The 27,850-nt window shown below is 39.6% G+C and overlaps 1 protein-coding gene across 1 annotated transcript in view; it reads right to left on the bottom strand.

Annotated features, from left to right (window-relative positions):
• Positions 1-27,850, bottom strand: part of RB1 (RB transcriptional corepressor 1) — an 82,199-nt gene extending 54,349 nt beyond the window's left edge. The window contains exons 1-11 of the mRNA XM_086771847.1: positions 27,625-27,850; positions 27,283-27,400; positions 17,230-17,342; positions 15,108-15,242; positions 13,200-13,238; positions 11,697-11,764; positions 10,064-10,174; positions 6,461-6,609; positions 5,614-5,691; positions 3,550-3,659; positions 2,014-2,091 (exon numbers count right to left, since the gene is read on the bottom strand). Coding sequence (XP_086627973.1) covers positions 2,014-2,091; positions 3,550-3,659; positions 5,614-5,691; positions 6,461-6,609; positions 10,064-10,174; positions 11,697-11,764; positions 13,200-13,238; positions 15,108-15,242; positions 17,230-17,342; positions 27,283-27,400; positions 27,625-27,728 — 1,103 coding nt within the window. The 5' untranslated portion in view covers positions 27,729-27,850. The remainder of the gene's footprint in view (positions 1-2,013; positions 2,092-3,549; positions 3,660-5,613; positions 5,692-6,460; positions 6,610-10,063; positions 10,175-11,696; positions 11,765-13,199; positions 13,239-15,107; positions 15,243-17,229; positions 17,343-27,282; positions 27,401-27,624) is intronic.

Raw genomic sequence — 27,850 nt, 5'->3', positions numbered from 1 at the left:
AAATTTATTAGATTCTCACCAATTTCAGGGGTCTTTAAAGTAGATCCTAAGTGTCTAGGTCCAGAAAGAAGACATTGTTAGAAGACTGAAAGTAATAAGTATGGTGCTTTTAACATAACCCCTAAGGGGTTCTATTTAATGCAGTGAGAGTTGATGATACACGGTCCACTCTTTGCTGGTGATCAAAGTTCTACTGCCATCTAGTGACAACTCTGTGCTTTATGAAAAACAGTTGCTACAGTCAAAATCATAGCTGGTGAATAAGCATTCACTTGAACGTTCTTAAATGGCATCAGTTTTGGAAAACTCTGAGAAAAGCCCAAGTGTGGATGGAGAGAATCAAAATATGTCACTAGACCTCCTCTCAAGATCAAAGCTGGTTTAACACATTTCAAGTGTTGAGCAATGCAGAAACTTGGTACTCCTTGACTTTCTTTAGTAAGGCTTCCATGTCAAGAACTTCCATGAAGCATCTTTCACAGTGTTACAGGGCTTTAATTCTAATACAATTGAAAAGCATCAATAGCTATCTATATTTATTTAAAAAAATGGGATTTATTGTCGATGACCATCTTGTTAAACACACTGCATGTTACATAGATGGTCTAGTTCCTGACACCACACATTCCCTCTGGGAACTGAAAGGCAAGCTGATGCCTTTACGACTGAAAAACCATCACTGGCAGTTAAAGGTCTGAAGCGTAAGACTAGAAGGGACCACTAAGGCAAACAAAGTCTTTCACAGTCACAGGCGATCAGAAGTTCTTTCATATACTGATCAGTATCTATCTCAGCTGCATGTCTCCTTTTATTATTTTTATGAAGAAGCTTTTCAGAACCTTGCTGCTCTGTTGGCTAAAAAACAATTAGTTTCTGCAGACGCCATTTAGTAGATTTATAGCATATGCACAAGCCCAGACTAATTAATTCCTCCACAAGCATATAAAGACTGTAAAAGTATTTTTAATAAAAGCAAAGATAATTTTACTTAATTGAGAAAACTGAAGAAAAATTAAGGGTACAATATTTTAACTTCTTACATCTTTACAGCAGGCTAAAATGAAAGGCATTTGTACACGAAGCATGGAACAAGAACTTCACTGTCTAATTTTATTAAACCTAACACCTTAAGAATGACTGCCTGTGCAAACACTTCTCTGTCCACACAGCACATGGCATTGCAGTGACACAGCTGGTTGGTTCCTGAGTGTCCAGGAATTTCTAAGCACCATCAAGCAAAACCATACTGATTTTGTCAAAAAAATTCTGTGGCAGAAAGGAGAAATGGTACATGCAAATCTCCTTTCCTTTGGTTAACTGCATTTAAGTTTGTGGTTTTTCTGTGTTTGATTGTAGATCAAACAATCTCCAACTGCTAGCACATTTCTACCATATCTGTTCATTTTCCCCACATACCAAAATAAGTTTGCACTCCAAAATCTTCATCTCCCCTATGCGGGGCAGAGGGGGGAACCTGGTAATAGTAATCTTCCCATACAGAAAAAAAAACAATACTAAGAAGAAAAAAATCATGGGAGAAGAAATGCGCGTGCATACACAATTCGGTGTCAGAAAAGGAAGCCAGAAGAGACAGAGCTAGAGTAAAGATGGGAATGGAAGATGGAATTATAGCAGATAAAAGTACTACCATGGAAGTATAAAGTTGCATTCTCACAAGAGCAAACAACAAATACAGCAATCAACTTACAGATATCTTACACTTCTTAGACAATTCAGTAAAAAGCTTTGTCTGTTTTCCAACAGCTTCACCAGGAACTGAGGGAACTCAGCGCTCCCCAGTACAGGCTCACTGCTCATTAGTCACCAGAACTACAGTCTGTTTTATGAAAAAAAAACAAAACCAAACAACCCACACCCAGAAAACAAACAAAAAAAAAAACCAGCTCCAGTTGCTTTAAAATTAAAACAACTGCTCTAAAGATGAGTATTTCTAACAACAAAAAAAAAACAACCCCCAAAAAACACCACATAGTTTATAAGAAAAACTCATACCGAACAGGAGTCTGTGGAAGTATAACATTAAGATCCTCATCTGGATTGTTTTTTAGTGGTGTCCTCTCCAACTGTGAGCTACAGAAATGGAAAACAAATTTGTGAAGAACTAATCTAATTCAAAAAAGTGTATTTTCTACAAAGATTTATTAATCTGAAGAGAAAACTGTAGAACAGATAGAAGATCTAAATGTCCAACCACTCCAGTTGTTAGAACAATATAATTTCAATTCCCAAGAAGATCTGCTTTGAACAGGATGATGGACTAGATAACCTCCAAAGTTCCCTTCCAACTTCTTTATTATTTTCTAGAATTCTATTTCTAAACAGCTTAATTTATATGTACAGGTAGTATTAGCTCCATTTTAATCCATTTTTAAATGAATGTATTTTTCTAGCACAGATAAAGTCAGAGACTCACACTGTGAGCTCACAAGTTATGGAAATATTGACTTATCTGGAACTACTGGAATTTAAGAGCATGACAAAAAAAAAAATCAAATAAGATCACAGAATAGTTTGTGTTGGAAGGGACCTTTAAAGGCCATCTAGTCCAACCTCCCTGCAGTGAGTAGGGACATCTCCAACCAGATTAGGTTGCTCAGAGCCCCGTCCACCACCTCTCTGGGCAACCTGTTCTAGTGCTCCACCACCCTCATTGTAAAAAAATTCTTCCTTATACCTAGTCTGAATCTACCTCCTCTATTTTAAAACTATTAGTCCTTGTCCTGCTAAGAAGTTTGTTCCCATCTTTCCTATGAGCCCCCATTTAAGTATTGAAAGACTATTGAAAGGTTGTTGAAAGATCTACCCAGAGCCTTCTTTTCTCCAGGCTGAACAACCCCAGCTTTCTCAGTCTTTCTTCAGAAGAGAGGTGTTCCATCCCTCTGACCATTTTTGTGGCCCTCCTCTCAACTGGCTCCAAGAGGTCTATGACAACTGTATTACTGAACAGCACCAGTGAATGTCCCTGGGCACTGCTACTCTACTGTTTCTCCTGCTAAACCATCGGTGGCACATTTCTGTCCCATGCAAACTACCATTCCCCAAACAATTTGTGGGTAACAGGTCAGAAGTCAGAATGGGCTGAGGGCCACTCCCAGCAGGCAGCTTCCAAATGCCACCGTCTGGTTTTAGGAAGGAGAGGCTGGACAGTGAGGACCCAAGCCATTCCATGTCAGTTGGCCCCATAGCTGTAACACCACCTCAGGCATATAAAATCAACAAGCATGACACAGCATCAGCCTCCTGCTCCTCTTCACAATTCCTCAGCTTCACCTGGATGACAGGAGCTTGCAGAGTAAGAATTAGAGTAGAGCTCTTCCAAATCATTTTAGGCAGAGTGATAGTCATATGTTTTCTAATTATTTAAGAAATAATGTAAAGCAAGGCTGGTGATGTCAGAAATACCTTAGCTGAACTACAAACCTGAGGTCAACAGGTTACTGAGATCTTAATTTATAACATGAAGGGATGGAAAAAACCACAAGTTTACATTTTCTACTATAAAATGAAAGCAGTAAATGGAAATATTACCATGCTATGGCATCAGGCTGTAGAGTTTCATCATCATCCAGAAATAATCTTGCGTCTATATCTTTGTTTTTGAGATAGAGCTCGTCATACTGTTTCGAGAGAACCTCAACCTCAAAAAACAGTGAAAAAAAATCCCTTTATTGTATAGGAATAAGTTTGACAATTTAGTGAATAATACAAGCTAGTCCTACCTCATGAATACAATGCTGAAATGCTAAGAGAAAGACCTTGGAGCTCACAAAGTCACTTCTTGCACAACAGCTGAAACATACTCAGAGGAAAATTATTGTTCCCACACACAAACAAAGATAATATTTTATAAGAGAAAACAATTCAAGATCATGAGACTTTTTTTAAAGAAATGTAGGTCTTGACACTGTAAAAGAGCTAAAAATAGCTACAGTGGGAGACACAGACCTGCAAATCAAACTAACATTTCCAGGCTTTTAAATCTTTCCTTCCAGAAAAAAAAGAGGTGTGCCCAGGAGCAGAAAATGTAAAATGATTGTCCTTAGAATAGCTGGACATGAAGGCTAAGACCTAAACTCAAACCTTCTTTTCCTAAGTGTAAGGGTTTCTCCATTTCATATTAACATTTGTAGTGTTGTAGTTCTTAAAGACACATGTCTATTTCTACAGAAAATCAGACCACTACTTCATATTCACATGCTTTTTAAATTACTGTTAAAAGTTTCTTAGTTGATTACATCCCATACTGATATGACTTCATTTTGCATGGACAAGTTTGTGGGTTTTTTTTTTTATTTTGAGTGACTAATATTAACTGGAAATCTGGAATTTTTTTATCAGGGACAGATACTAGCCTCCACTTCAAATCTGTTGCTGTGCTCCTACAGAAGTAGGCAGTCACCTCATTTATCTATTCACTGAGCCTTTAAAAATACTAAATGATGCTGTGCTCTGGCAAATTCCTGCTAGAAAAGAGGCAACAGTGCGTAAGAAACCAAATTAGTCCTCTTCCAGTCCCAAGAAAAAGCCAGCTGCAAATACCTCTCACACAGCTTTTCTCCTCATTCTCTCCTTTTACCTTTGCCAAATGAATTTGATCCAAACTGATCTCATGGTTAATCTTTGAGGTTAGGACTAATAGATCAAAAATGATCTTTCAATTCCTATTTTCACTATATTTTTTATTTTAAAAGTTAATTATCTTTTCATTTTCCATTATCTTCCTAATGGCTTATGTGTTCTTTTTGTCCAAAATATTTCAGTATTTCATAAACCTCTAGAAAATTCAGATTCTCACTGAAAAAAAAAACAAAAACAGTAGCTCTTAGACAAAATGGCTCTACTGGACTAAGTAGGAAGAAACTTTGAGCCAAAAATAAAAGTTCTGAATCAATCTATTCATCAGTTCATACAGCCTGACTATCAAAAACACAGTGAAGACAAATGAAACACCAACATTAAGGTTCAAAAGCTTTTCTTGGTTTGGAAACCAGATTAAAATTTATCAAAAGCTCAGTAGTTTTTTAGGAAAATGAAACTCAATTTAAATGCCCTTATTACTAGCTATTGTACTAATGATCTCAGCTATGGCTGATGGTTAGCTGGATTACATATATGAACTGACTACCTCTGAAATATAGCTGTAACTTTGTGCTTTGTTTCAGAACATCCCCTCAGGCACTCAAGTTTCAGAAGCAAGGATCGTGTGACCAGATTTTTCTTCAAAGGCATCATTTTTTAAGGTGTGTAAGTTAAGACTGTATGCATTTACAGAGTGACTTCAGAGACTTGATACTGTAATAATTGTATTCTAGATTAACAATCACAACAAGATCACGGATATGAAACTCATGTCAGGTTTTGCTTTGAGCAAAAGCACTGGTTCAGCCTCAAGAAATTCATTTCTTAAATTCAAATGTAAAAGCTAAAAATACTCCATGAATACTGGAATCCTTGCTAAGCCACATTCCTGAAAAACAATGCATTTTGCTAGATTATTTTAGAAGAATCTAGTAGAACTTCATCAATGTGTAAAGAGAATCTTAAGTAATTTGGCATTATGTAAAGCATTACTGTTGAACTGTCTTAAATTACCTCTGGTAGTCCATTTGAAGCTACAATACCAACAGAATTCAAGAAAGGAAGAAAGCTTGTAAAATACAAATTTTTGACCTAAAAAAAGAAAAAACATAACATTAGCAATGTACAGAGGCAGCCATGCATACACTGCTTCTGTGTCTTTAAATCAAGAAACTAAATGAGACATTTTTGTAATGCACTGTGTTTTGTCTTAATAAAGCAAAAATTAAATTGCCTGCACATCCAGAACATAGGGATATGTAAGCATGCAGCACATAATCCATTGCTGGAACATTAAAAGACTGAACTGGGAAAGAACTGTACTTTTCCTAGCCCTCTTGAATTTCTGCTTCCATTATCTGCTTGGATCAACAAAAATCAGTCCTTTTTACACGGGAATAGATTAATCAGCGAAGGAAAAGGGGAACAGGGTCTTTAAGATCCCATGCAGAAGGATTATGCTTGTTGTGTACATTTTCTCTTTGTGGGATGCAGCTGTGAAACCCCACCAGAGCAGCCCTGTGTCCACACACTATATGCAGTGATCAGTGCATAACTTTGTCCTGCATTCTTCACAGTTCAGTTTCCCTGGCAAAGTTACCATCCATACGCAAGGGCCTGGGTTTTTGTAGTTTTTTGTTGAGTTTTTGTTTTTCTGGGGGTTTTTTGTGTTGGTTTTTTTTTTTTTTTTTAAACTACCTACTAGAGAAACTACAGAATGGCAGAATACCTTCACTACTGAACTTGAGGGAATAGTTAAGCAAGAGCAAGTATTGAGATTTAAAAAGATCATTTAAATAAATGCACATTCCAGGTGAGGTTTAGCAAAAAGATCTAAGAGACTTTAAATCACAGGCATTACCTCATCTAAATTACAATCATGCTCTTTACAAAGGGCTTCAATAACTTTCGTATCAGTATCGATCTGCTTTGAAGTACGCGGACTCCTATTCTGACCTCTTCTTGGAGTTCGAGCTGAACCATTAACAGTTACTGCAGTCACAGCAGACTCTGGAAAGATAGTCAGAACGATCACAAGGTTAGAGTCATCTTGAGAGAGAAGATATTTAAATTTTTAAACCTGAGAGATTTAAATTTTTATATGATTTTTCAGGTCCTCCTGTTAAATATTTCTCTTTTGATCTGTTCAGCTGGGTAAGAGGCCTTCATTACAGAAAGTCTATATAAAAAGAAAACTGATTTTTAAATTTCCGTATCAGTATTTGGACATTTTGTCTTAAAAAAATATTCAACACAGAATGTAATAACACTTTTTATAAGTAGCTTTGAAGAAGCATTTGTTTTGCAAAGCAAGGAAAGCCTTATCTTTTCACAGATAAGTAACTATTTCTTCTATTTTTACAGAAGCGTAAAACAAGGAGCTGAAAGGGTAATTCATTCTACATGTCTGAAGGTTAATAAAGTCAATGCAGGACTTAAGTGCTGGTGGGAACCTGGAATATGGTTCTGCAGGGAATTCCTCCTTTCCCCAACAGCCCCAGGAAAAAAAGTAGGAACAAACAAGTTAACCTTGAAGAAGATATCAAAAAACCTTAATTCAGTGAGGTTAAAATATCTAATTTTGTTAAGCAAAAAGTACATGGCTTCAACGTTGCCAGTTTGAAACATGTGAATTATATTAATAACATACATTAATATCATTAAATATTGCTGGTTTAAAAGTGACATTCTAATCAGCATGCTGTTCTCATCTGTAACTTCATTTGTATTTGATAACTGTTCTGAGAAAATCTGACAAACTACACTGCTTGGGTGGTTGCATCTTAATCCCCTCAGCCTTAGTCAGATCATGAAGCTTGACATCATTTAGCACAACGTGAAGCCTCTTTGTCACGAGGATTTGAACAATACACTGTGTTATGTGCTGAAAGAAAGAAGCGCTGTTTGACACTTCACACAGCACCTGCACATAGCACACAGCTTCAAGTGTAAAGCATTAGATTTCTAACTTATGATCATGATACCCATATTAGTAATTTAGTCTGAAGCGGCAGCATTTCTTTTCAAGATACGATGCACAGAACCCAGAACCAGACTGTTTCTAATAATGAGCATCTAGTCCTTAGTTTCACTAAAAAAAAAAATAAAAAATCAGTATGAACACAGAGTTCAAAACCAGGTAGCCGCAATTCAGTGTTCTTTGAAAAATATCTACTTTATAACATCTGAAATAAGCCGTAGCGTATGTGTGTCCTGCTATGAAGGACAAACTTAAATTCAAAATAGCACTGGAGGAGGGCAGAGATTTGCTTGCCACAAGCCCATCCACTCCCACCCTTTATTTGTATTGGCATTACAATAAAAGTGAGGTTATTTGTTCTTACCTGCAACAAATAACTACTAGGTCAGATAAATATCCTCCAAAACATGGGATTTAAAGAATATAATTGTGAATACATCATCTACTCTAGAACATTATAACCCAAGTAGATAATTTAGTTGTGAAACAAAGAAATAAGGCAAGTAGATTTAGGCTAATTAATATTAATTAATATTAAAAAAAAATGTTTTCTACATACTGCAGCTCCATACTTCAGTATATCAATTCCACAGCTTGCAGAATAAAATATTCTACAAAAATAGAATTCTATCTTTGAAAGTTACCATAAATGCTTACTTTCTCTGACTTTTTAGTGAGGTTTACCAGATTTTAGGTACAAAAACTGAGTATACAAAAAGTTACTGCTGAACAGGAGTTTCTACAGTGAAGATCCTTTATATCTTTTCTTTAAAAAGACATTTGCTAATAACAAAGAGGATGTAATAAAAGCAAAGCTATGTACATTTTACCTCTTAACATTTTATTTTGAGCTACCACTGCAATCTGGTTTTCTATCCACCATATATTTCTTAAATGCCTGTGTCGTCCAGTATCTTGTACATTTCTGTTGTCATCACAGTGTTTCATGCCAATGAAATAAAAGAGTCATAGCATCACCTTTTCCTTTTGTAACTCAAAGCAAACCAAATAGTTCTGTCATCACCTACCCAGAACCTGAATTCTTTTACCGAAGTGAAACAAGTTTTAACAAGCCCTTGAACAACTTGTATAGTCAGAGGACATAGCAAATGGATGGTAGGAATAGGAAAAAAAAAATTATATTAAATACACTGTGTTCTGGTTTTGTTTAGTGGGGAGGGGGCTAAGGTGGTAGGTTCTGTAGGAAACTGCTAGAAGTCGCTCCCCTTTGTGCAGTGGACTCGGCTGGGCCTAGGGCAGACCCGCTGCTGGCCAAGGCCGAGCCTATTGGTAGCAGAATGTCCCATGATAAAGCCTCTGTGATAATGTATTTAAGAAGGGGAAAACGGGGTGGGGGGGGAGAAGATGTGAATCAGCTGAGCCGGCGCAGAGAGGGGGAAGCACGAGCCTTGTGGGCCTTGCAGCCCTCACCCTCTGGCCTCCCGCCGGGCAGCTGACTGGGCCCAACTTGGCCCAGCCCAGCTGCAAGAAGTGGAGAGGAGATGAGAAGTGAATGAGATGTAAAAAGATTCTGAGAGGTGTCTGCCAGCCTGTTGTGAAGAATTTTTTTTGTGAGGAACAGCTGCAGACACTAAAGTCAGTGAAGAAGGAGGGGGAGGAGTAATGCGGCTCCTGGCCAAGATTCCCCTGCAACTCGTGGTGACGACCATGGTGGAGCAGGTTGTCCCCCTGCAGCCCATGGAGGCCCACAGAGGGGCAGAGATCCACCTGCAGCCCGTGGAGGACCCCACGCCAGAGCAGGTGGAGGCCTGAAGGAGGCTGTAGCCCGTGGAGGGCCCGCTGGGGCAGCTGTTCTGGAGGGACTGCACCCCATGGAAGAGATGACCCACGCCGGAGCAGTTTCATGAAGGACTGTGGACCGTGGGAGGGACCCCACAATGGAGCAGAGGAGGAAGGTGAGGAGTTCTTTCCCCGACCACAAAGCAGCGGCATAGAACAACACGTGATGAACTGACCATAACCCCCATTCCCTCTTCCCCGCTGTGCCGCTCAGGGCGGGGGGTTGGGAAGGTGGTAGAGATAATGTTAAGCCCGGGAAGAGGGAGGGGTGGGCGGAGGTTATCTTGTTCCCTGTCTCATTCTCCTGCTAATTTTAGAAATAAATGAATAGTTTTCCCCAAGTCGAGTCTGTTTTGCCCATGACAGTAACTTTAAGGATTTTCTCCCTGTCCTTATCTCAAACCTTGAGCTGTTTTTCTTACATTTTCTCTCCCTATTCTCTCGGGGAGTGGGGGGAGTGAGAGAGAGACTGCGTAGTCTGGTCCTGGTCAGGGTTGAACTATGACACACTGCCACATTCAGATAATTTAATTCAAGTTCACTATGATCTAAACTAAAACATCCAAAAATCCATTTTAATAAGCTTAAGAAGTTTGATTATGTTAATTACGAATGTTAGCATGACTCTAATAGAAATTTAACCAATTTACTTTCTACTTCAGTGAACAATAACAAAATCCTTACTGTATGGTTCCTTGAGCATAGCAGGAGGTGACAGTTTGATAAAGTAATCTAAGACACACAGCAATAACTGGAAAGAAATCACCAGGTCATCTTCCACTTGCAACACTTTACCTGCAAATGTTTAAAAAGGCAAAGAAAACCTTTGTGAGATGTTTAACTTGATTTTAAAAGTAATTTTGAAAAAAAAAATGTTTGGAAGTTCATTTAATAAAACACTACAATAAGAGTTCTTAGAAAGCATCATACAGGATGTTAATGTTCTTTAAAGGCTATCAATTTTAAAACTTACAGTTCCTAAGAGGTTTGTTGCGTCCTAGATAGCATACATATAAGTAAATTCAGTGCGCACAAAATTCCTGCCTCTCAGTGCTCTCTCCTGATTTCTTTTTCATTTTACTACAGTGGAGTAACTGTGTAGACCATTTTACCTGCATGTACCTCTTATTTCTGTGCGACTCTTCACTTTCTTTTTTGTGGTGCTACGCAAGCTTTGTGAAAGCTGCTAAGTATTCAGAAAGGAGGAGTTGCTAGTATATAGTGAAGAGAAATTCAAAACTTGCTATCTACATTGTATGCTCAAATGTCAAATTTATAGGAAATTATTTAAAAGTCACACAAATATTAGCATGAAGAGCACTTTTAAAACTACATTATTCCAGCTGTTCCCAAATTATGATTCATATGCCAGAAAAGATATACAGGGCCATTCCAAGATGGGATGTTTTTCCATGAAAAATTTGGAAAGCTGATAGTGATTCAGACAGACCGCTACTTGTGCTCTATTTACACATGCGATTTTCATATTTATTTTCCATCAGAATTAGCAAGCATCACCCAGGCTCTCCTGTGATTTCAACTATTTGTTGGTAAATTTTAGCATTCCTTATTCTCAATGAAAAGGCAGACTGGAAAAACTTTGTGGGTTTTGCTTTATGCTTAGAGAATTCTAGTGAAAAAGCTCCAGGAAGCTCAGCTCATCCAAGACCGATTTTGATGGCAGAGATGTGTACACTTCGCTGATAACACAGACCTGGCATAAGCAGCAATTAAGATACATGATTCATTCCTCTCTGTAGGAGCAGTACAATGAGACAGGACTGCATGGACTACTGTAATTGTCCCATCACTCAGCTTTAACTGGAACTTCAGCCTTGTCTAAGAAGAATTGTAGTATATATCATTTCAGGGGCTTATTATCTTATAATAATTATTATTTGATTTAATGTATTTATTTATATTTTTAAAAAATATTTATAATATATGTAAGCCTATTTAAAACATTCTGCCAGTTTTTTCAGGTAATCATCCATTATTAAAATACGGGTAGATTATAAAGCACCTCAGAATAGACTCAAATACAGAATACCAGCCTTCAAAGTAAAAAAAAACAAACAAACTTATAAGGCTTAAAAAAAAAAATACATACACAGGAAGTAATAGAAGTTAAAAGAAGAGCCAAACTGTATAGAAAGAAATACTGCTGAGGAGTTACAAAAGCCAGTCAAAATATTCTGGGCGTGTACTATGGACGTTTATAATAAGGACATCAGTATCATACTGAACATGTAAAACAAACCCATAAACTCACTTCAACAATATTCATTAAAATAACTGTCTTTTAATCAAAACTTACCTTTTGCCAGCAAAAAAGTAATCCAGTAATTTTTTAGGACTAATACAGAACTGAGTTCAGCAGAAATCCTGTAAAGACACAAAGATTTTAACTCTTTGCATTAACAACTCTGTAATAATTTAAACTATAGTTTATGAAAACATGCTTTAGTCTATGGAAAAATTTAAGATAACATGCAACATTTCCCATATAGTTAAGTTTATTAGAATCATAGAATGGTTAGAGTTGGAATGGACCTACAAAGGCCATCTAGTCCAACCCCCCTGCAAGAAGCAGGGACATCTCCAACTAGATCAGGTTGCTCAGAGCCTCATCCAGCCTGGCCTTGAACGTTTCCAGGGATGGGGCTTCCACCACCTCTCTGGGCAACCTGGGCCAGTGTTCTACAACCCTCACTGTAAAAATTTTTTTCCTAATATCTAATCTAAATCTACCTCCCTCTATTTTAAAACCATTACCCCTCGTCCTATCACAACAGGCCCTATCGAACAGCCTCTCCCCATCTTTCTTATAGGCCCCCTTGAGGTACTGGAAGGCCGCTATCAGGTCTCCCCGGAGCCTCCTCTTCTCCAGGCTGAACAGCCCAAACTCTCTCAGCCTGTCCTCATAAGAGAGGTGCTCCAGCCCTCTGATCATCTTCGTGGCCCTCCTCTGGACCCTCTCCAGCTGGTCCATGTCCTTCTTATGTTGGGGGCTCCAGAACTGGACACAGTACTCCAGGTGGGGTCTCACCAGGGCAGAGTAGAGGGGGAGAATCACCTCCCTCGACCTGCTGGCCACTCTCCTCTTGATGCAGCCCAGGATGCGGTTGGCTTTCTGAGCTGCAAGGGAGCATTGCTGGCTCATGTTGAGCTTCTCATCAACCAGCACTCCCAAGTCCTTCTCCTCAGGGCTGCTCCTGATCCATTCTCCGCCCAGCCTGTATTTGTGCCTGGGATTGCCATGACCCAGGTGCAGGACCTGGGTCATCAGGTCAGCAGGACCTCATTCCATTCCCTACATAATTATGACTACACATTTGAAAAAATTAAGACTCTGTAAAGCCATTCAAGAATCAGGAAATATCTGGATCATCCTTGGAAAAGAAAAGTGAATGTGGATAATTCACTTAACTGTTATAAGCTGTTTTCTCTCTTGTGCCTTTGACTAATGCCCTATTCTCCAGTCACAGCATGAACGCAAGCTCATTTGGGAGTTGCTAAGGCATCTTTTCATCCGTTCATTTGTTGCCATGATTAGGAAGCTCACTCTCCAAATGTTCGTTTCCACCATGCCGAGACACCCACCATTGAGTGGCGATCCTTCATGGAGGAAGTGATCAAATACATACATATCACTTCTGCAGCTTTCATCATCTCTCACTGAAATTCAAAGTCCCCACTACATCTAAATTAAACACACAACATACTATGACTTAGGTCAATCTTACTGGGTTAAAAAATAAAATGCTGACACATTTAAGATCTTATCTTGATATACACAATTTAGGAAAGTCAAACTTACTCACTACTAGGTTGTTCCAGATAAATAAGGCCACAAGTCCTAGAAAATAAAAATAAATACCTATTTTTAAACACTTTTCTGAAAGCAAACTGTGTAATATCTTTCACTTCAATGTAGTAAAAAAAATACACCAGCTCACAAAACACTGTTCTAACGTAAAAAGTTGCTGACTCTTGGACAACAGATTAACAACAGACCAACTAAAGTCCTTCCAGAGCTGAAATAACGCTGTTGCTTGCATGGTTATGTCAAAGCTTACATAGCAAAAACAATTTTAATTTTGTATAATAAAATTTGTTATTGTTTTCTTCCAGAAAGATAGGATTCGTACGTACATTGTTACTCAGTGGTTTGTAAAACACAGCAAAGTATGTGCTACACCTGCGCAGAACACAATAACGGCATTTTAAACCTTTACTCCTTCTGCAGTGTCACTGCAAACCTTGTGGTGTAATGTTTCTTCCCAATTATCCTAGGTACATGTCACTTCAAGACAAATTCAGTTTATCCAAAAAGAAAATGAGGAAAACACAGATTTCAAATACTTCCGTTTTAAAAAACTGTTACTGCAATTCAAGTTTTGAAATAGTAAGCAAGTGAAGAAGAGTTAGAGGAGGAACAAAAACCAAAACATGCCTGTGTAAATATGTAATGACACTTTTACAGCCCAGAAAAGACTTGCAATGGGTAAGAACAAATTATCTAAAACTTTCATAGACATTTATAGCTTTAATGCGACTACAAACTTTCAAAAATGCTGATATATACATTATCCAAGCCAATGGTAAGTGTGATTGACTGGACTTTGAAAAGACAAATAAAACTTATATCACATTTGTGCCTTGATTCTATAAACTACCAAGGGGTGACCTGCTACCCCTCTCAAAGGTCTTCAAGGGATATTTGAGAGCCTTTTGTGGTTTGGGAAGCAAAATGCTACAGTGACTCAAATTCCTGTAGGTAAAAAATACCACAATGTTCTGAAGCAATGGGATCAAGTAATATGAGCATCACAGAGCGATGTTTCAGTAATTCAATAACATGAAACAGTTTTCTACTGGTATATACTATAGAGAATTTCACAGACTGATTAAAAATTGCCTCAGAGTATATCAGATCTTGCCAATACACATCTGTGCTAGCACACATTAGCCAGTAAAAGGATCTAAAGCCTTTATCATCTCCATCTTCCCATTAAAGCAGAGTGCGGCAACTTACCACCTTGGAGAAACAGCAACTCAAAAAAAAGTATCCATCTGAGAATTTCCTGATTTTCAAGTTACAAGAGCGCTTAGTACTCTGCCATAAGCACATTCAATTTACTCTGTACAAAGAGAACGGTCCTCCATTTTCATCGTATGTTCAGCTAAACCACTTGGGAAGGTTTACCTTGATTACAAGTGAGAACTACTAATAGAGCAGGCTCCACAATGTCCCTAGACACTGAAACAAACAGCCTTCAGTTCCAGATCTGGGAAAGAGAGACTATCTTATTTGTGCCTTTTTTTCTGTCTAGAACTCCTTAGAAAGAAACCCTTAGATCAGGATTTGGGGAGGGCTGGGCAGGTAGAAATGGAAAGTCCTTTAAATAAAAAGGTATTAGACAGTAAACCAATCCTTATATTTCTAAAAATCTTAACAAAGGGACAAGCAAACACTCCTCATTTCACTTTTACTATTGTTTGTACTGCAACAAGGGGATTGTTTAATAAAGCATTGTAATAGTCATGGAATAAAATGTAAGATGTGTTTGTTTAATGCATGCAAACAGTTCCATTTCACTGTTCTGTAAATACCAGCACACAGAGTTTAAATGGGCTCTCCTAATATGCAGTTTGAAAAATCTAAATACTTAAATTTTGACAGCCATAAAGAAATCATAATTTCAAAACGAAAAATGTACACTACCTTTCAAACTTGTGGTATAGTGCAAGTAATACATCATATTTTTTTTTCAGCCTTGATACAGTGCTATCAACTTTAGTGCTTACAGTATCCATGTTAACATCCACCTCTTTCAGAAACTGAAAAAATGTGCATACACTGAAAAAAAAAGGAAAAAAAGATACCAGATTATCTAACTGAGAATGACCATTATGCAACAGCCCTTTAAAAACCCCACCAAAACCCACTGCCTTACTTCACTAGAGTCCAGTATATTCTTACTACAACTAGCAGTGACTGAGAACCTTGCTTTGCAAAACACTGCTTGCTTACCTTGAGCCCCATATGCCACCTTTACATTTTCCAGATGTAGGAAAACTGTTCAACTAGATAGCACAGGCCTCTCGCGATATGGGCTCTACTACAGAAAGAGAATTTCCTTGGCAAGCACAGATATTATCTTTGGAAGTCAGAATTTCTAACTAGACACATCTTTCTTCCTTGCTCTGCCAGTAAAACCACAAATATCCAACACAGACATCTCAACTCTTCTGTTATAGACAAAAGTTCTACTTCAGAAATGTTGTTACTACTCGAAGAATATGAACTTTGGCTCCATCGATGTTAAAGAGAGACCTAGGAATGAAAACTGAGATGAATGCACTGAATTATGTGGAATTCCAAGTCTTTTAACAGCCACCAGAGACAATGACAGTCTTACCCTTTGGAAATAGTATTACACAGGGGACCAAATTTTTCCCTACTCATCCACGAAACATTATGGCCATCAAGAAAGCATTTTGTTGTTATGTTGATAACCAAAATGCGCAGATTACTAAAAAATAAGGAGGAGGAAGCTATCAAGTATATTCAACTATTTCAACTATATCACTTTTGATCCTTTATCAGAATATAGGATTCTGACAGACCTTTTGATCTTTGTCAGATTAGAAAACAGAATACAAAACCAGTCAGGAATCCATTTGGGAATTCTTTTACCGCGGAATGAAAAATCTTTCCAATATATCTGTGTGGCTCTAGAGGACAAGATGACTGGTAGAAATCTCTGCCAGATTGACCTTATAGCTGACAAAAAGCCCAGGGCTAACAAACAACTGAGTATTGCTAAAATAAAAATTGGCAGAGTAATAGCTCACTCTTTGAAACCCCAAGGGAAAAAAGTCTCTTTCAGTTAGCAGCACAAGTTGGTCTGTACTCAGGTGGAAGATGCTGAATATTGCTGCACAAATGCAATTAGATTTCATCCATGTGGTTCCAATACAGTCAAGACTGAAGAGATTAAGTCAAAATATAGGACCTGACCCCTGCTCTGAGAGACGATGGGGAACACAGGAGCGGCACGGAGGTCTAATTGTAACTGATTACTTCCAACATGAGGATTTTTAACCCCAAGCCTGGGGTTACCACCACAACGTGCCCGGCATTCTGCCTTAGCCTCCTGCCCCAGAGCATCCAAGGGCTCTGCTCCTGCACGTGCTTTCAACGTACGGCACAGTTATGAGGCAGATGGCACTGGAATCCTTTCCTCAGATTAATCTTACACAAGGGTATGCTTATTGCTGTTGTCACCTAAATTTACCTTAAAAGCAGATATTGGCCTATAATCTTAATTTCTGTCTTATGAACTTAGTGAATATATAATACAATCCCATAGCAAAAAGCACATACAAATTTAGACTGGCATTAAAATGTTTGAAAAAGAGCAGTATACTGGCAAATTATTTGAAAAGTAACACTTTTTTCTACTTCTTGATTTAGCATAAGCCTAATGATGGAAAAAAGTTTTTATATAAAATCTTGACAGAAGAAAGGAAAATATTTGAAGTGTAACTTACACCAAGTTAAATTGATGAAGACTGTTGGTTGAGCAAGAACAAAAATCAGCTGTGTGATACAACCAAAGCCAATCACAGTTGAAACAAACAAGTATCGTTGCTCCCTCAACTAAAATATGATAGCAAGATGCCTAGTTTACCAAAATATTCAGAATTCCCATAAGTAACCTTCATTTTAAAATCAACTAGCCTGATAAGCACGAAGACTCACAATGCCTTAAAAACATTCTCTTTATAAAAATGTGGACTATTAATTCTCGCAATCTAAATTCACACTTAAATTCTCTTACCTTATGCTTATACTTTTCAGAAGCTCTGTGAAAGTGAATGTCACTTCATCCAGATCAATTGCTACAATAAATATACAGACTCCCCAGGTTTCCTTTTTCTTTTTGTTATAAGCCTTTCAGAAAAAGAGAAAACAGTTTGAAAGCATTAATTTGTCCAAACTAGATTAGAAATAGTAAAACAAAACACCCTCAAGCAAACATGAACTATGATAGCCAATTATGTGACAACTGAAAACCGTTACAAGTTTTATATTACAGATGAAAGACCAAGCACTTCAACTCTTATTCTAGAGTACAAGACCAATTTTACCCATACAATTTAGTAAAGCTTCAAAACAGACGCTTTGGTTCCGTGGAACATTTATGCAAAGCAGAAGCCATGATTCTTTTTATTTTGAAGTTACCGTATTTGACCATAACAAGACTCTGAAGGTTAAGGAATCAAGAGAGAAGCCATAAGAAGGCAATATGAAATTATTACAAGAACAGGCAATAAACACTCATAAACTTTATTCTCCAGATAGGTCTCAACCACTTATCACAACTGAACCACAAATCCATATCTTTGTTTATTAAAGCGTGATAGTAACAAGCACCTTCAGGCATTTTCCTACCATACATGTACACTTAAGGTTTGTCTTCTGCTGCTTAGAAATAAGGTACAAGCTGTAATCCATCATCTTCCACCAAAGAAAATCCCACCATGACAGATGTGCCATCCAAATGGAGTTCACTCTTAATGGTTCACAAGCTAGTCACTTGGAGCCAGTTGGGCATCAGTTATGACTCCAGTACCCTTCCACCAAAACAGCATCTCAACGGAAAAATCTCTAAAGAGGGATGTTCTGTAGAAGCACGGAAGAAAAACCCCAAGCAGGTATACCACAGGCATTGGTGCAGTCCTGCAAAACTCCTAAAACTGTATAGTCATGAAATACTCTTTGGATGTCCTTGTAAATAAATCTCCCATGCCACTCAGGTTCACAGCCCCTTTAGCAAAGCAGCAGAGTTTGAGCACGTTTCTCAGTTGCTCTAGGTTGGATGTGATATCCATTATGGGATGGAGGTGAAATGGACCCCTGGGAGCGACTAAGCTGAAATACCAAACCCCAGTCCTTCTGTACTGCTTAGCTTCAGCTCTCTCCCTGGCCTATTTTTTTATCCTTCCCTGATCTCTCCACCTAGCTGCCTTCCAGACAACACCAATGCAAACCACAGGGGTCAGTTCGCTCTAGAAAATACTCCCAAAAGGCAAAAGGAATGAAGTTGCACCCATACCTGGCTCCCTCCACCTTAGAGGGTCTTCAAAAACTACCCTGAAAGGCTCTGCATCCTCAGCACCCACTCATATCCTCACTTACCAGCATAAACATGATGAATAGCTTGCTGTGCTCATAAACAAGAACAATTTAACTAACATTGCTAACAATTTTTCAATTTTTTTTTTGCAATTTCTCTGCTTCTTTCTTGGCACCATAGATATCCGTGAAGATTGGCTAGGGCCGCCTCCAAAGAATGAAAAGTTTCATTGGTTTATGCAATTTATAAGAGTTATAGAACAAGGCTGAACACTAAAGTAACCAGCCACCTTCAACAACGAGGTAACTGTCTATTATTTAAGTGACTGCTTTCTTCCTGCATTCCTATTTGAGTATTTCTATGAATTGTGAAACCTTGTACAACAGAGAATTATTCGAAAGAACTATTAAAAGACTGAGATGCATTTGATGATACATAAGAATAGATATTAATATCAAATGGAATCATAGAATCATAGAATAGTTAGGATCAGAAGGGACCTCCCTGCAAGAAGCAGGAACATTTCCAACCAGAACAAGTCGCTCAGAGCCTTGTCCAACTTGGCCTTGAACGTTTCTAGGGATGAGGCATCCATCACCTCTCTCGGCAACCTGTCCCAGTGTTTCACCACCCTTACTCTAAAAATTTTTTCCCTGATGTCTAGTCTGAATCTGCCTCCTATTTTAAAACCATTATTCCTCGTCCTTTCACAACAAGCCCTGCTGAAGAGCTTTTCCCTGTCCTTCCTATAAGCACCCTTTAGGTACTGGAAGACTGCTATAAATAGTCACTGTCTCTTGTTTCTTGGAAACTCCCACCTTTTAGATATTTTATGTACCATCATGTACCACCACCAACCCAAAGATGAGGGAAAAAAATTGCTCTCGATGTGGTTTTGCAGGGAAGAAAACCTTTGCTAAGAGATGAGTTTCCACTGTCTCAGCCAGTCCTTTGCTGACAGGTACAACAAGCTACCAGGCACATAAAAACAAAACATGTCCTGTAGGATGAGGATGTCTGTTTTCCTGCAGTAATACATCTGTGATGCATTGTAAAAAATCTTGAAGGTTAAGGCTAGCTAGTGACCTACCAACAAGAAGGATGACTACTCACTCACCAAGGACACCGCTGCCACGGGAGTCGGTTGACGTTGCTTAATAAATAAGTTCCCCTCGCTTCATGCTACTGCAAACCTGGACCATGACTTTGTTCTGTAAATATATCATCTCGTAGGGCAAGAGGACTCAGCTCTAGGAAGTGGTGAAATTGTTCCCAGTTTGCTGCCTAGCCAAACAAACCTAGCTCTTCTAGGCAGCTTAGCTCTGCCCTGGGAGGATGAATGCCTGAATGGTTTATTCAGTAAAAGTGAGGTCTGGTTTTGCAAGAATAATCTTTAGGCTCCTTATCAAACCAGTACGGTTCAGTGTAAGAACTCATTTCTACCATTAAACAAGATGACAAGCATGTCGATCCACTGGATTCAAACCATTACAGTGAGTCAAACCGGTATCGGCATTATCCCCACATTACAGGATGCTTTGGCCTTCTCCTCAACCACACAGAAGATGCTGGATGAGTGCTGGCCTAACAAAAATATTACCAGAATCCAAGATAAACTAATAAATTATGATTTTCTTTTTCTAGTAGCTAAGAAAATGTAAGCAGTGTTTGAGTGTGTCCACCTCTTGTAACATCAGCTGCACAACAGAGAGGAAAACATGTAATACTACGAGGCTGGGCTATCCCACCAGCTACTGCTAGTTAAAACACCCAAAGATGTAGGCAAACTACTGTTTCCTCAGAAAATAAGACTATTTGCCCATACACATGCATGAAGATTTTAACGTTTTTAATACATAAAATAAACATTATGGGGTAGGAGAAAGGAAGAAGAGATGAGGAGAGCTATTCCTGTCAGGCAGGACTCCTGAGTATTCTCCTCCTCGTACTCCTTCCTGCACAAAGCTCACATTTTTTTAAGTTGTTTCCTATGCAAATGACTGAAACCTGACTGTTGAACAAAAATATGGCAGTATCATTCCGTTCAACTATTTTGCCAGTGTCATAACTCCAGGGGAGTCAATCCTATGACACAAATTAACGGTTTGTTTACAGCCAAAGCCAGACGATTCATCCCAGATGGACCTGAGGGCATGGGAATAGACACAAGGCAAATTCACAGCGAGAAATTCGTTTCTGAGGGCTTTTCTTCTTGACCACAGCCTGACTCAAGATCTTTGTTGATACAACACCACTACAGAAAATGCAGAGGACAACAGTTCAACGTTTGTCCTTGGCTGTCAGTCAGTTCCAATAAGACGACTCCCAGTGACCTTATTTCAACTCATCATAAATCAGAGCTTACCAGTCACTAACTCAAAGGATTATTTAGCACCTAGTAGTCTGCATAGATTTCTTCCTTTTTAATTTAGGATTCTGGGGAACCAATGCTATAACTTTGTGCAATATAGGTCAGTTCTGTTGAATCAATATAGTTCTCAGCAGGAAAAGATCTAAAACTCTTACAAACTCTTTCAAAATCTTCATTTCTCGTTCTGGATTTACTATTACTACTATTTAATCTATTTTTAGCTGATCATCAGTATGCCTCATCAGGTGAAAACAAGCTGGAGGAGTCATAGGCTTAAAATGCACATCAGACTGAACTATTGTGAAATGGGACCCTTGCCAGATATTGTTGCAAGGTGTTAAAGGCACTAATAGAAATATTTTCTGTTCTCTACCTCAACAGGTTCTCCAGTGCTAAATCAGTCACATGGAGGAGAAGGTCACAGGAAGTCTCAGTTCTAGTTTGCTGTTAGATATGTTTATTACTCTCCAAACCCTGATAACAGTTTTGATGATAGCCTACAAAAGCGATCCAGCAATAGAAAATCCGAATGATGTTGTGTAAAAGAAGGTCAAGAGAAATGTAGATGACAAATATGCAGAGACAGGTACTTGAATTAAATTAGATATTGGATGTCACACTGTAAACACCAAAACCATTAGGTTTTTAAGGGGAAGATTGTTGGCTTACTAAAACCTCAGCCACCATATTCTAATCAATACAGAGAACTTGCTAGATGCTGCAAGAAACACTCACAGATATGTTTACGATTACATGGGGAAGATAGCAGTCAAAAAGGGTCAAGAAGCATTCATAATAAAAAAATTGATCAGAATTAAGACCTGTAGGAAAAATTTTCCAGAAAAAAAAAAAATTGGAAAACAAATAAAGTAACCACTGTCTACACAGAGGTTGTTCCACATAAAGACAGTTAGCACCTCCATTTTTCAGCAAAAATACAATATTCAAATACAATACTAGCTAAAAGTAATTACAATACTAGTAATGGAAGTTCTCCCCCTCTACTCTGCCCTGGTGAGACCCCACCTGGAGTACTGTGTCCAGTTCTGGAGCCCCCAACACAAGAAGGACATGGACCAGTTGGAGAAGATCCAGAGGAGGGCCACGAAGATGATAAAAGGGCTGGAGCACCTCTCTTATGAGGACAGGCTGAGAGAGTTGGGGCTGTTCAGCCTGGAGAAGAGGAGGCTCCAGGGAGACCTTAGAGCGGTCTTCCAGTACCTCAAGGGGGCCTATAAGAAAGATGGGGAGAGGCTGTTTAGTAGGGCCTGTTGTGATAGTGGGGAGTAGGTTTAGATTGTAAAAAATTTTTTCCTAATTTCCAATGCGAGTTATAGAACACTGCAACAGGTTGCCCAGAAAGGTGATGGAAGCCCCATCCCTGGAAACATTCAAGGCCAGGCTGGATGAGGCTCTGAGCAACCTGATCTAGTCGGGGATGTCCCTGCTTCTTGCAGGGGGGTTGGACTAGATGACCTTTGAAGGTCCCTTCCAACCCTAACCATTCTATGATTCTAAGTTAGTGGAAATTATTGAACTGATGAAAATATTTCTTCTGATATGAAAACTTATCATTACACTTTTCTTGCATGTAGCTAAACTGCAGAGGACACCAGTCTTTCCCCAGAATGGGCGGAATATGAGAAAAAAAACCAAATTGTATGCCAGTCAGCTATGCTTTTAAAGTGTAAGGGCACAACACACACATGCAATACACCTGCTACTAAGATACTAAATATCACCAGCAAGAGGCCATGGTGATGACTTGTTTGCCTTAAGACTTTCAACAGCTCTTTGTATTTTGTTTAACCACAGAGGATCCTAGAAAGATCTGTAATTCTGCTCATTCCATGGAATCAGGTTCAGTTTTGCTGCAGTTCTATAAATAAGAGACAAAGCTCGAGACAGAAAAGACTATTAGCTCATGTGTGTTTCATGCTTTTGCCAAAAGCAAGAAACCTCTGCATGTCTTTTAACATGAGCAGTAGGTGGTTTACCAACTGCAATGTCTTTTTCACAAGAAACTACAACCAAAATGAACTGATTTAATTTAAATGTGAAGTTTTACCGGTTGGGAAGATTTGACCTGCTGATCACTAACTTTTCTGTCTATACAGAGCAACTTTCCTATATTTAAGAGCTCATTTAATTCCTCCACTTAAGCTGGAGTTCATCTTTTACGTCTTCTTCATTAAGAACATAGTTGAACTCCTGAGCAAATCAAGTGCTCTGCAGTATCTGCATACCAGCATAAGTCACAAATTGGAGAGAATTTCAGAACCTAAGATGAGTGATTAGAAACAAGAAGAGATGACAAATATTTTCACATGCTAAAGACTTTCTAAAAAAAAAAAAAAAGATGGCAATAATACAGCCACATGTCCATGGGGTATAGAATAACCGTGACTGGCCTGAATCAAACATGGAAACAGATTAGTGTAGCATTTGGGGGAAAAATTCACAGGCAAAGAAAATTAAACTAAGAAGGACTAACTATGCAGACTGTACATCTTTTATTATCAGAATTTTTTAATAGCAGGTTAGAGACATACTTGATAAAAATGACTCAGTAATTCATGAGTCTGAACAGCTGAGCAGCAGTGGGAGAACAGTGGGCCACATTTCCCAAACAGTGCTATGAATAGCAAACAAAAAATGAAGCTCCTACCCACACACTATGTACTACAGCAAGTTGGGCTGCTGAAGTTGAAACACACCAGACCCTATGCCTCTGGCCCCTGGCAGACTCCAATTTCTATCAATTTCCCAAACCACTTCAGATTTGGTTCCAATTTAGTCACCATATCATCTGTTCTTCAAATTGGTTCTTTCCAATATATTGAGCAACAATTCACTTAAGTTTCTTTTTCCTGCTTACACCACCCAATACTCTACTGCAGATCTCATTTTGCTGTTCTTTACCAAAACAAGCAGCAGCAGAACACCCTGAACATTTTTCTAGCAGTATCAGTATGGCTTCCAGGACCTCTCCTAGTCTTTCTTAGACCAACAATCACATGCTGCGCACCAAAGTACATTAGTAATTCCACTAAATCTATTTACTCCATCTAGAGTTTACAAGCACTGTTGATTCATAATACAGATTTCAGGACAGTTACAAAAAAATAACACTACAGCAGAAGCAAGCATCAGAGTCAATCTTCTAAGGCAACCCCTGTTGGTTTCTAAGAGTTTTGAAATTAAGATAGTAAAACCCACAACTCTAAAACAAGTATTCTGTTTACTTAGGTAGCTTGGTTTGCTAAACAAGAGAAATGACAAAGAACAAAAGTCTTTGTATGACACTAATGCAAAAGTTCTTGCTTATATATACACCTCTGTGTTTACAATAAACTTGGGTGGGAGTTCACCAGATATAAAAAGATTTTTAAAATAAAACATCTTTCTCGTCATGCATCAGATATCTTCCTTTACACCACACACCAACAGCACTGATTCAGAACCACGTTTCCTGAACCAGTGTTCGGGGTTTTGTCTCAGAGATTTCAAGTCACAATTTGATTGTAGAAAAGTGTAATTAAACTCTGGCTGTCATAAAGGACAACTTTACCACCATACTTAACAGCCAGTTGTAGTGCTTTGAACAATCTCTCTCTGCAGGTCTAGTCTTCCAACTACAAGTCAGCCTCACTTTTCCAGAAAGATCATGTAATCTCTCTCCTGTCATCTTCCTCCTCCTCCACATCTCCCACAGGGGTTCAGCTGCTTCAAGGCTCAACTGTGACAGGGTGCAGCTGTATATCCTTGACTCACATCGCTGCCAAAACAGGTAAGTTGAGAGCACTGCAAGAAAAGCTACAGCACAGAGCTATGCAAGGTAAGAAAGGTGAAATTTCAGAGAGAAGTAGGATCATTAGTAGCTCAAAGATTCAAAAGAAAATATATCAGTGTGGAAAGGTGTGACATCCTTTCCACACAGCAGCGCGTCAGACAGTTTTGGTGGTGCCAGTGGCTTAGGCGGGCATTGGCCCACATAATTCATTCCATGGAGCAGCAGATACCAACTTTTCTCCTCCTAACTGATGCCTCCCTGGCCAGCAAAGACTCCTTGGATGTCTCACTGGAGTGCAGGCACACTTAAGCTGATAGGTCACTACATCCTAGTAATCTTTTGTGTGCACGTGCCAAAAGTAATTGCTTTATACTTTTAAGCTGCCTATACCTTATTTGCAGTCTCTCTGCAACATGGCTACAAGTACTCCGAGTTACCCAAAAAGGGCAGTACTAATAGATGTTTTCACTTTAAGTCACTAAACACTCACTGAGCAAGGACATAGCAGGTGTTTACACTAGGTCCAAGCCTACACTTGCACCCTGATTCTCTGCCAGTTACCACAGCATCTTATGCCTGGGCCACATTGCTTCCTAGTTAGCACTACAAGTCCCCTCCACATCCTCAGAGTCTTGGCAGGCACAATTCTGAGATCAACCACAACAAACAAGGCCAGTGTACCAGGGAAAGTAAGGTTTCAGGTCTTTATGCTCTGTAAATGCATACATACAATCATGAGATGCTGCCTCTATTTCCATCAGTGGTCTGATGATTTAAGCTTCCTCAAGTCAAACTAACTACAGGCTTAAAGAAAAGTGTTCTAGAAGTATTCGTCTCAAGTGGTGTCCTGCTATTTCCCTTTTTGCTTGAGAACAGAAAGCTACTGCATAAGCAGCAGCTTCTGTTCCAGTTCAGAACTGAACAGGTTAGCACTAAACCACATTGATCAAAACATACACAGCTGGTGCTTGCAGGACAAACCCTGGGACAGACCCTTCAACACATTACCTTTTCCACAGGGGAGAAAAGAGTGGGCTTTTAAACACAGCCTCCTCATCAATCCCTGCAGCCTGAACCAGAGAGTCACTCTGAGAAGCTCTGCTCCCCATGACAACAGCTTGACTTGGAAAGAGAAGCAGCAATTAGTCAGGCTGTTAATTTGCTTGACTTCACACTCAGACGAAGCCTGCACTGGTCTCGGCTGTAAGTAGCAACTCCAGTGCCTGCCAGGTCCCCGTGAAGGCACATGCTTGCCAGCTTCCTCATTTCAACACCTTGGCAATGCATCAGAAAGTTTGAGGAAAAGGCCTTGGATTGAACCACAATGTAATGTAGGCTTTTTCCTATACATTGAAAGGTTCTTTGCATAGGCTTTAAATGCAAGTCAATAAATACTAGCTATATGTCATAATTAAAATCTAGTCATTGTCCTCTTCTGAATAAGTAAAGGAGGTCATCTTCAGATGCTGAAGAGTTGCAAACGTGTTGTGTCTTACCAGGCCACTGCTAAGTAATAATCAGTGAAAAGAAAATTTCACCAGTGAGTGAAATTTGCAGAGTTATACTGAAATCTGCCTTGTTTTTTTCACTCAATAGAACAGACTACTCCTGTTTCAGTGCACATAGGCAAGCTAGGCTATGCTTTTACGTAAACGTTCCCCCTACAAACATCCGTGGCCAGAAATTGTACCTGTTACTGAAAGAGCTACACACAGTCTCTCTCCTGTGCTGTTACCATGTTGTGTTGCAAAACTCAAATGCATCAAAAGCTGGCATACTCATACTGTGGTTTAAAAACCACAGACAACAAGGTTTTACTAGCGACAGCATTGCTGTGGCAGGTCAGTTCACGTTGCAGAAGAGTAAGCAGAAGTCACAACAAATACATGGACGCTAGCCCACACAGTGGAAATAATACCTTAGCTAAGTATTTTAAATATAATTCAGGTCTGTATAACAAAGCTTCAGTCATGACTTAATTGTATTGGAGCGGTTCTCTGAGTCAGTTTGTTGAGAGAGCACTGATATGCTGAGAAGAAGGGGGGGAAAAAAAAATCAGGAAAGGGCATAACATTTTAATCTGTTTACACATGCCCAATGACTAACTTCAAACGGAAATACCTGAACGATAAGTACATACAGGTTAACATCATGAAGTAGAAAAAAGGAGAGTTTAACATACAAACATCCCTTTCTCTGCAACAGTCTTCTCCAGATCCTTTCTGCAGCCGCAAAAAGAAGGATGCGAAGGGAAGAAATACAGAGAAACACACGATGAGATCCCGTATAAAGCTGACTCAGCCATATTTGAAATAACTTGCAGTTTGACGAATTAGCTGATCACATGGTATTGTTTTCTGCTATCATTTATTAGTAATCTAAAAGAATTCTTGAGTCCATACTTTTATTGGAAAACATTAACAGAAAAGTAAGATGTATAGAAACCAGGGTATATACGCACACAGCAACATCCAACTTCAGTCTAACTGCACTAAGCCTTGGCTCCAGCAAAGTTACAGTTTAATATTTCACCTCGGGCCCAGGGCAGACACCACAGCAGGGGCCTGAGTTACGAGCAGCAGGTACTCACTAGAGCTCCATCCACAGCCGACAAGTTCTCGTACGTCCTCCACGCCTTCTCCCTCACGCTCTCCGACACTTTCAGAGCATCACAGAGCACCACGAAGTCCGCTTCGCCTATTTCCAGCCTAGGGAGAGAAGACATCAGCAGCGGCGGCTCGGTACCGCACACCGCCTGCGTACCGGAGCAGGGCGCTACCGCGGGGCTCCCCGCGCTGACACCGCCCCACCCCGCAGAAGAGCCCGGGAAGAGGCACAACCCGGACCCCCGAGCCCGCCACCTCCAGCCGCGGGGCAGCCCGACCGCTCCCCCAGCCCCGCGCAGTACGGTCCCGGCCCGGGCGGCGCTTACCGGGGGGCGGCGGGGGGCGGCGGTGGAAGCGCGGAGCCGCTGTCGGGGCTGGCGCGTTGGATCCTGGCGGCGGCGCCCGCCCTGCGGTGGGGCTTGGGCGGCATAGCGGCCCGCGCGCGCGGACGGCCGTTGGGCCCCGCCGTTCAAGCGCCCGCCGGCGGCGCGCAATAACGTCGGGCCGCCGGCTGCCGCTCTCCCCTTCCCTTCTCCCCAAAACGCGGGAAAA

Source organism: Chlamydotis macqueenii, chromosome 1 (assembly GCF_036417535.1).
Source record: "Chlamydotis macqueenii isolate bChlMac1 chromosome 1, bChlMac1.mat, whole genome shotgun sequence".
Taxonomy (NCBI): domain Eukaryota; kingdom Metazoa; phylum Chordata; class Aves; order Otidiformes; family Otididae; genus Chlamydotis; species Chlamydotis macqueenii.
The sequence above is the reverse complement of the archived record's forward strand: the minus strand, read 5'-3'. Positions and strand labels throughout refer to the sequence as shown.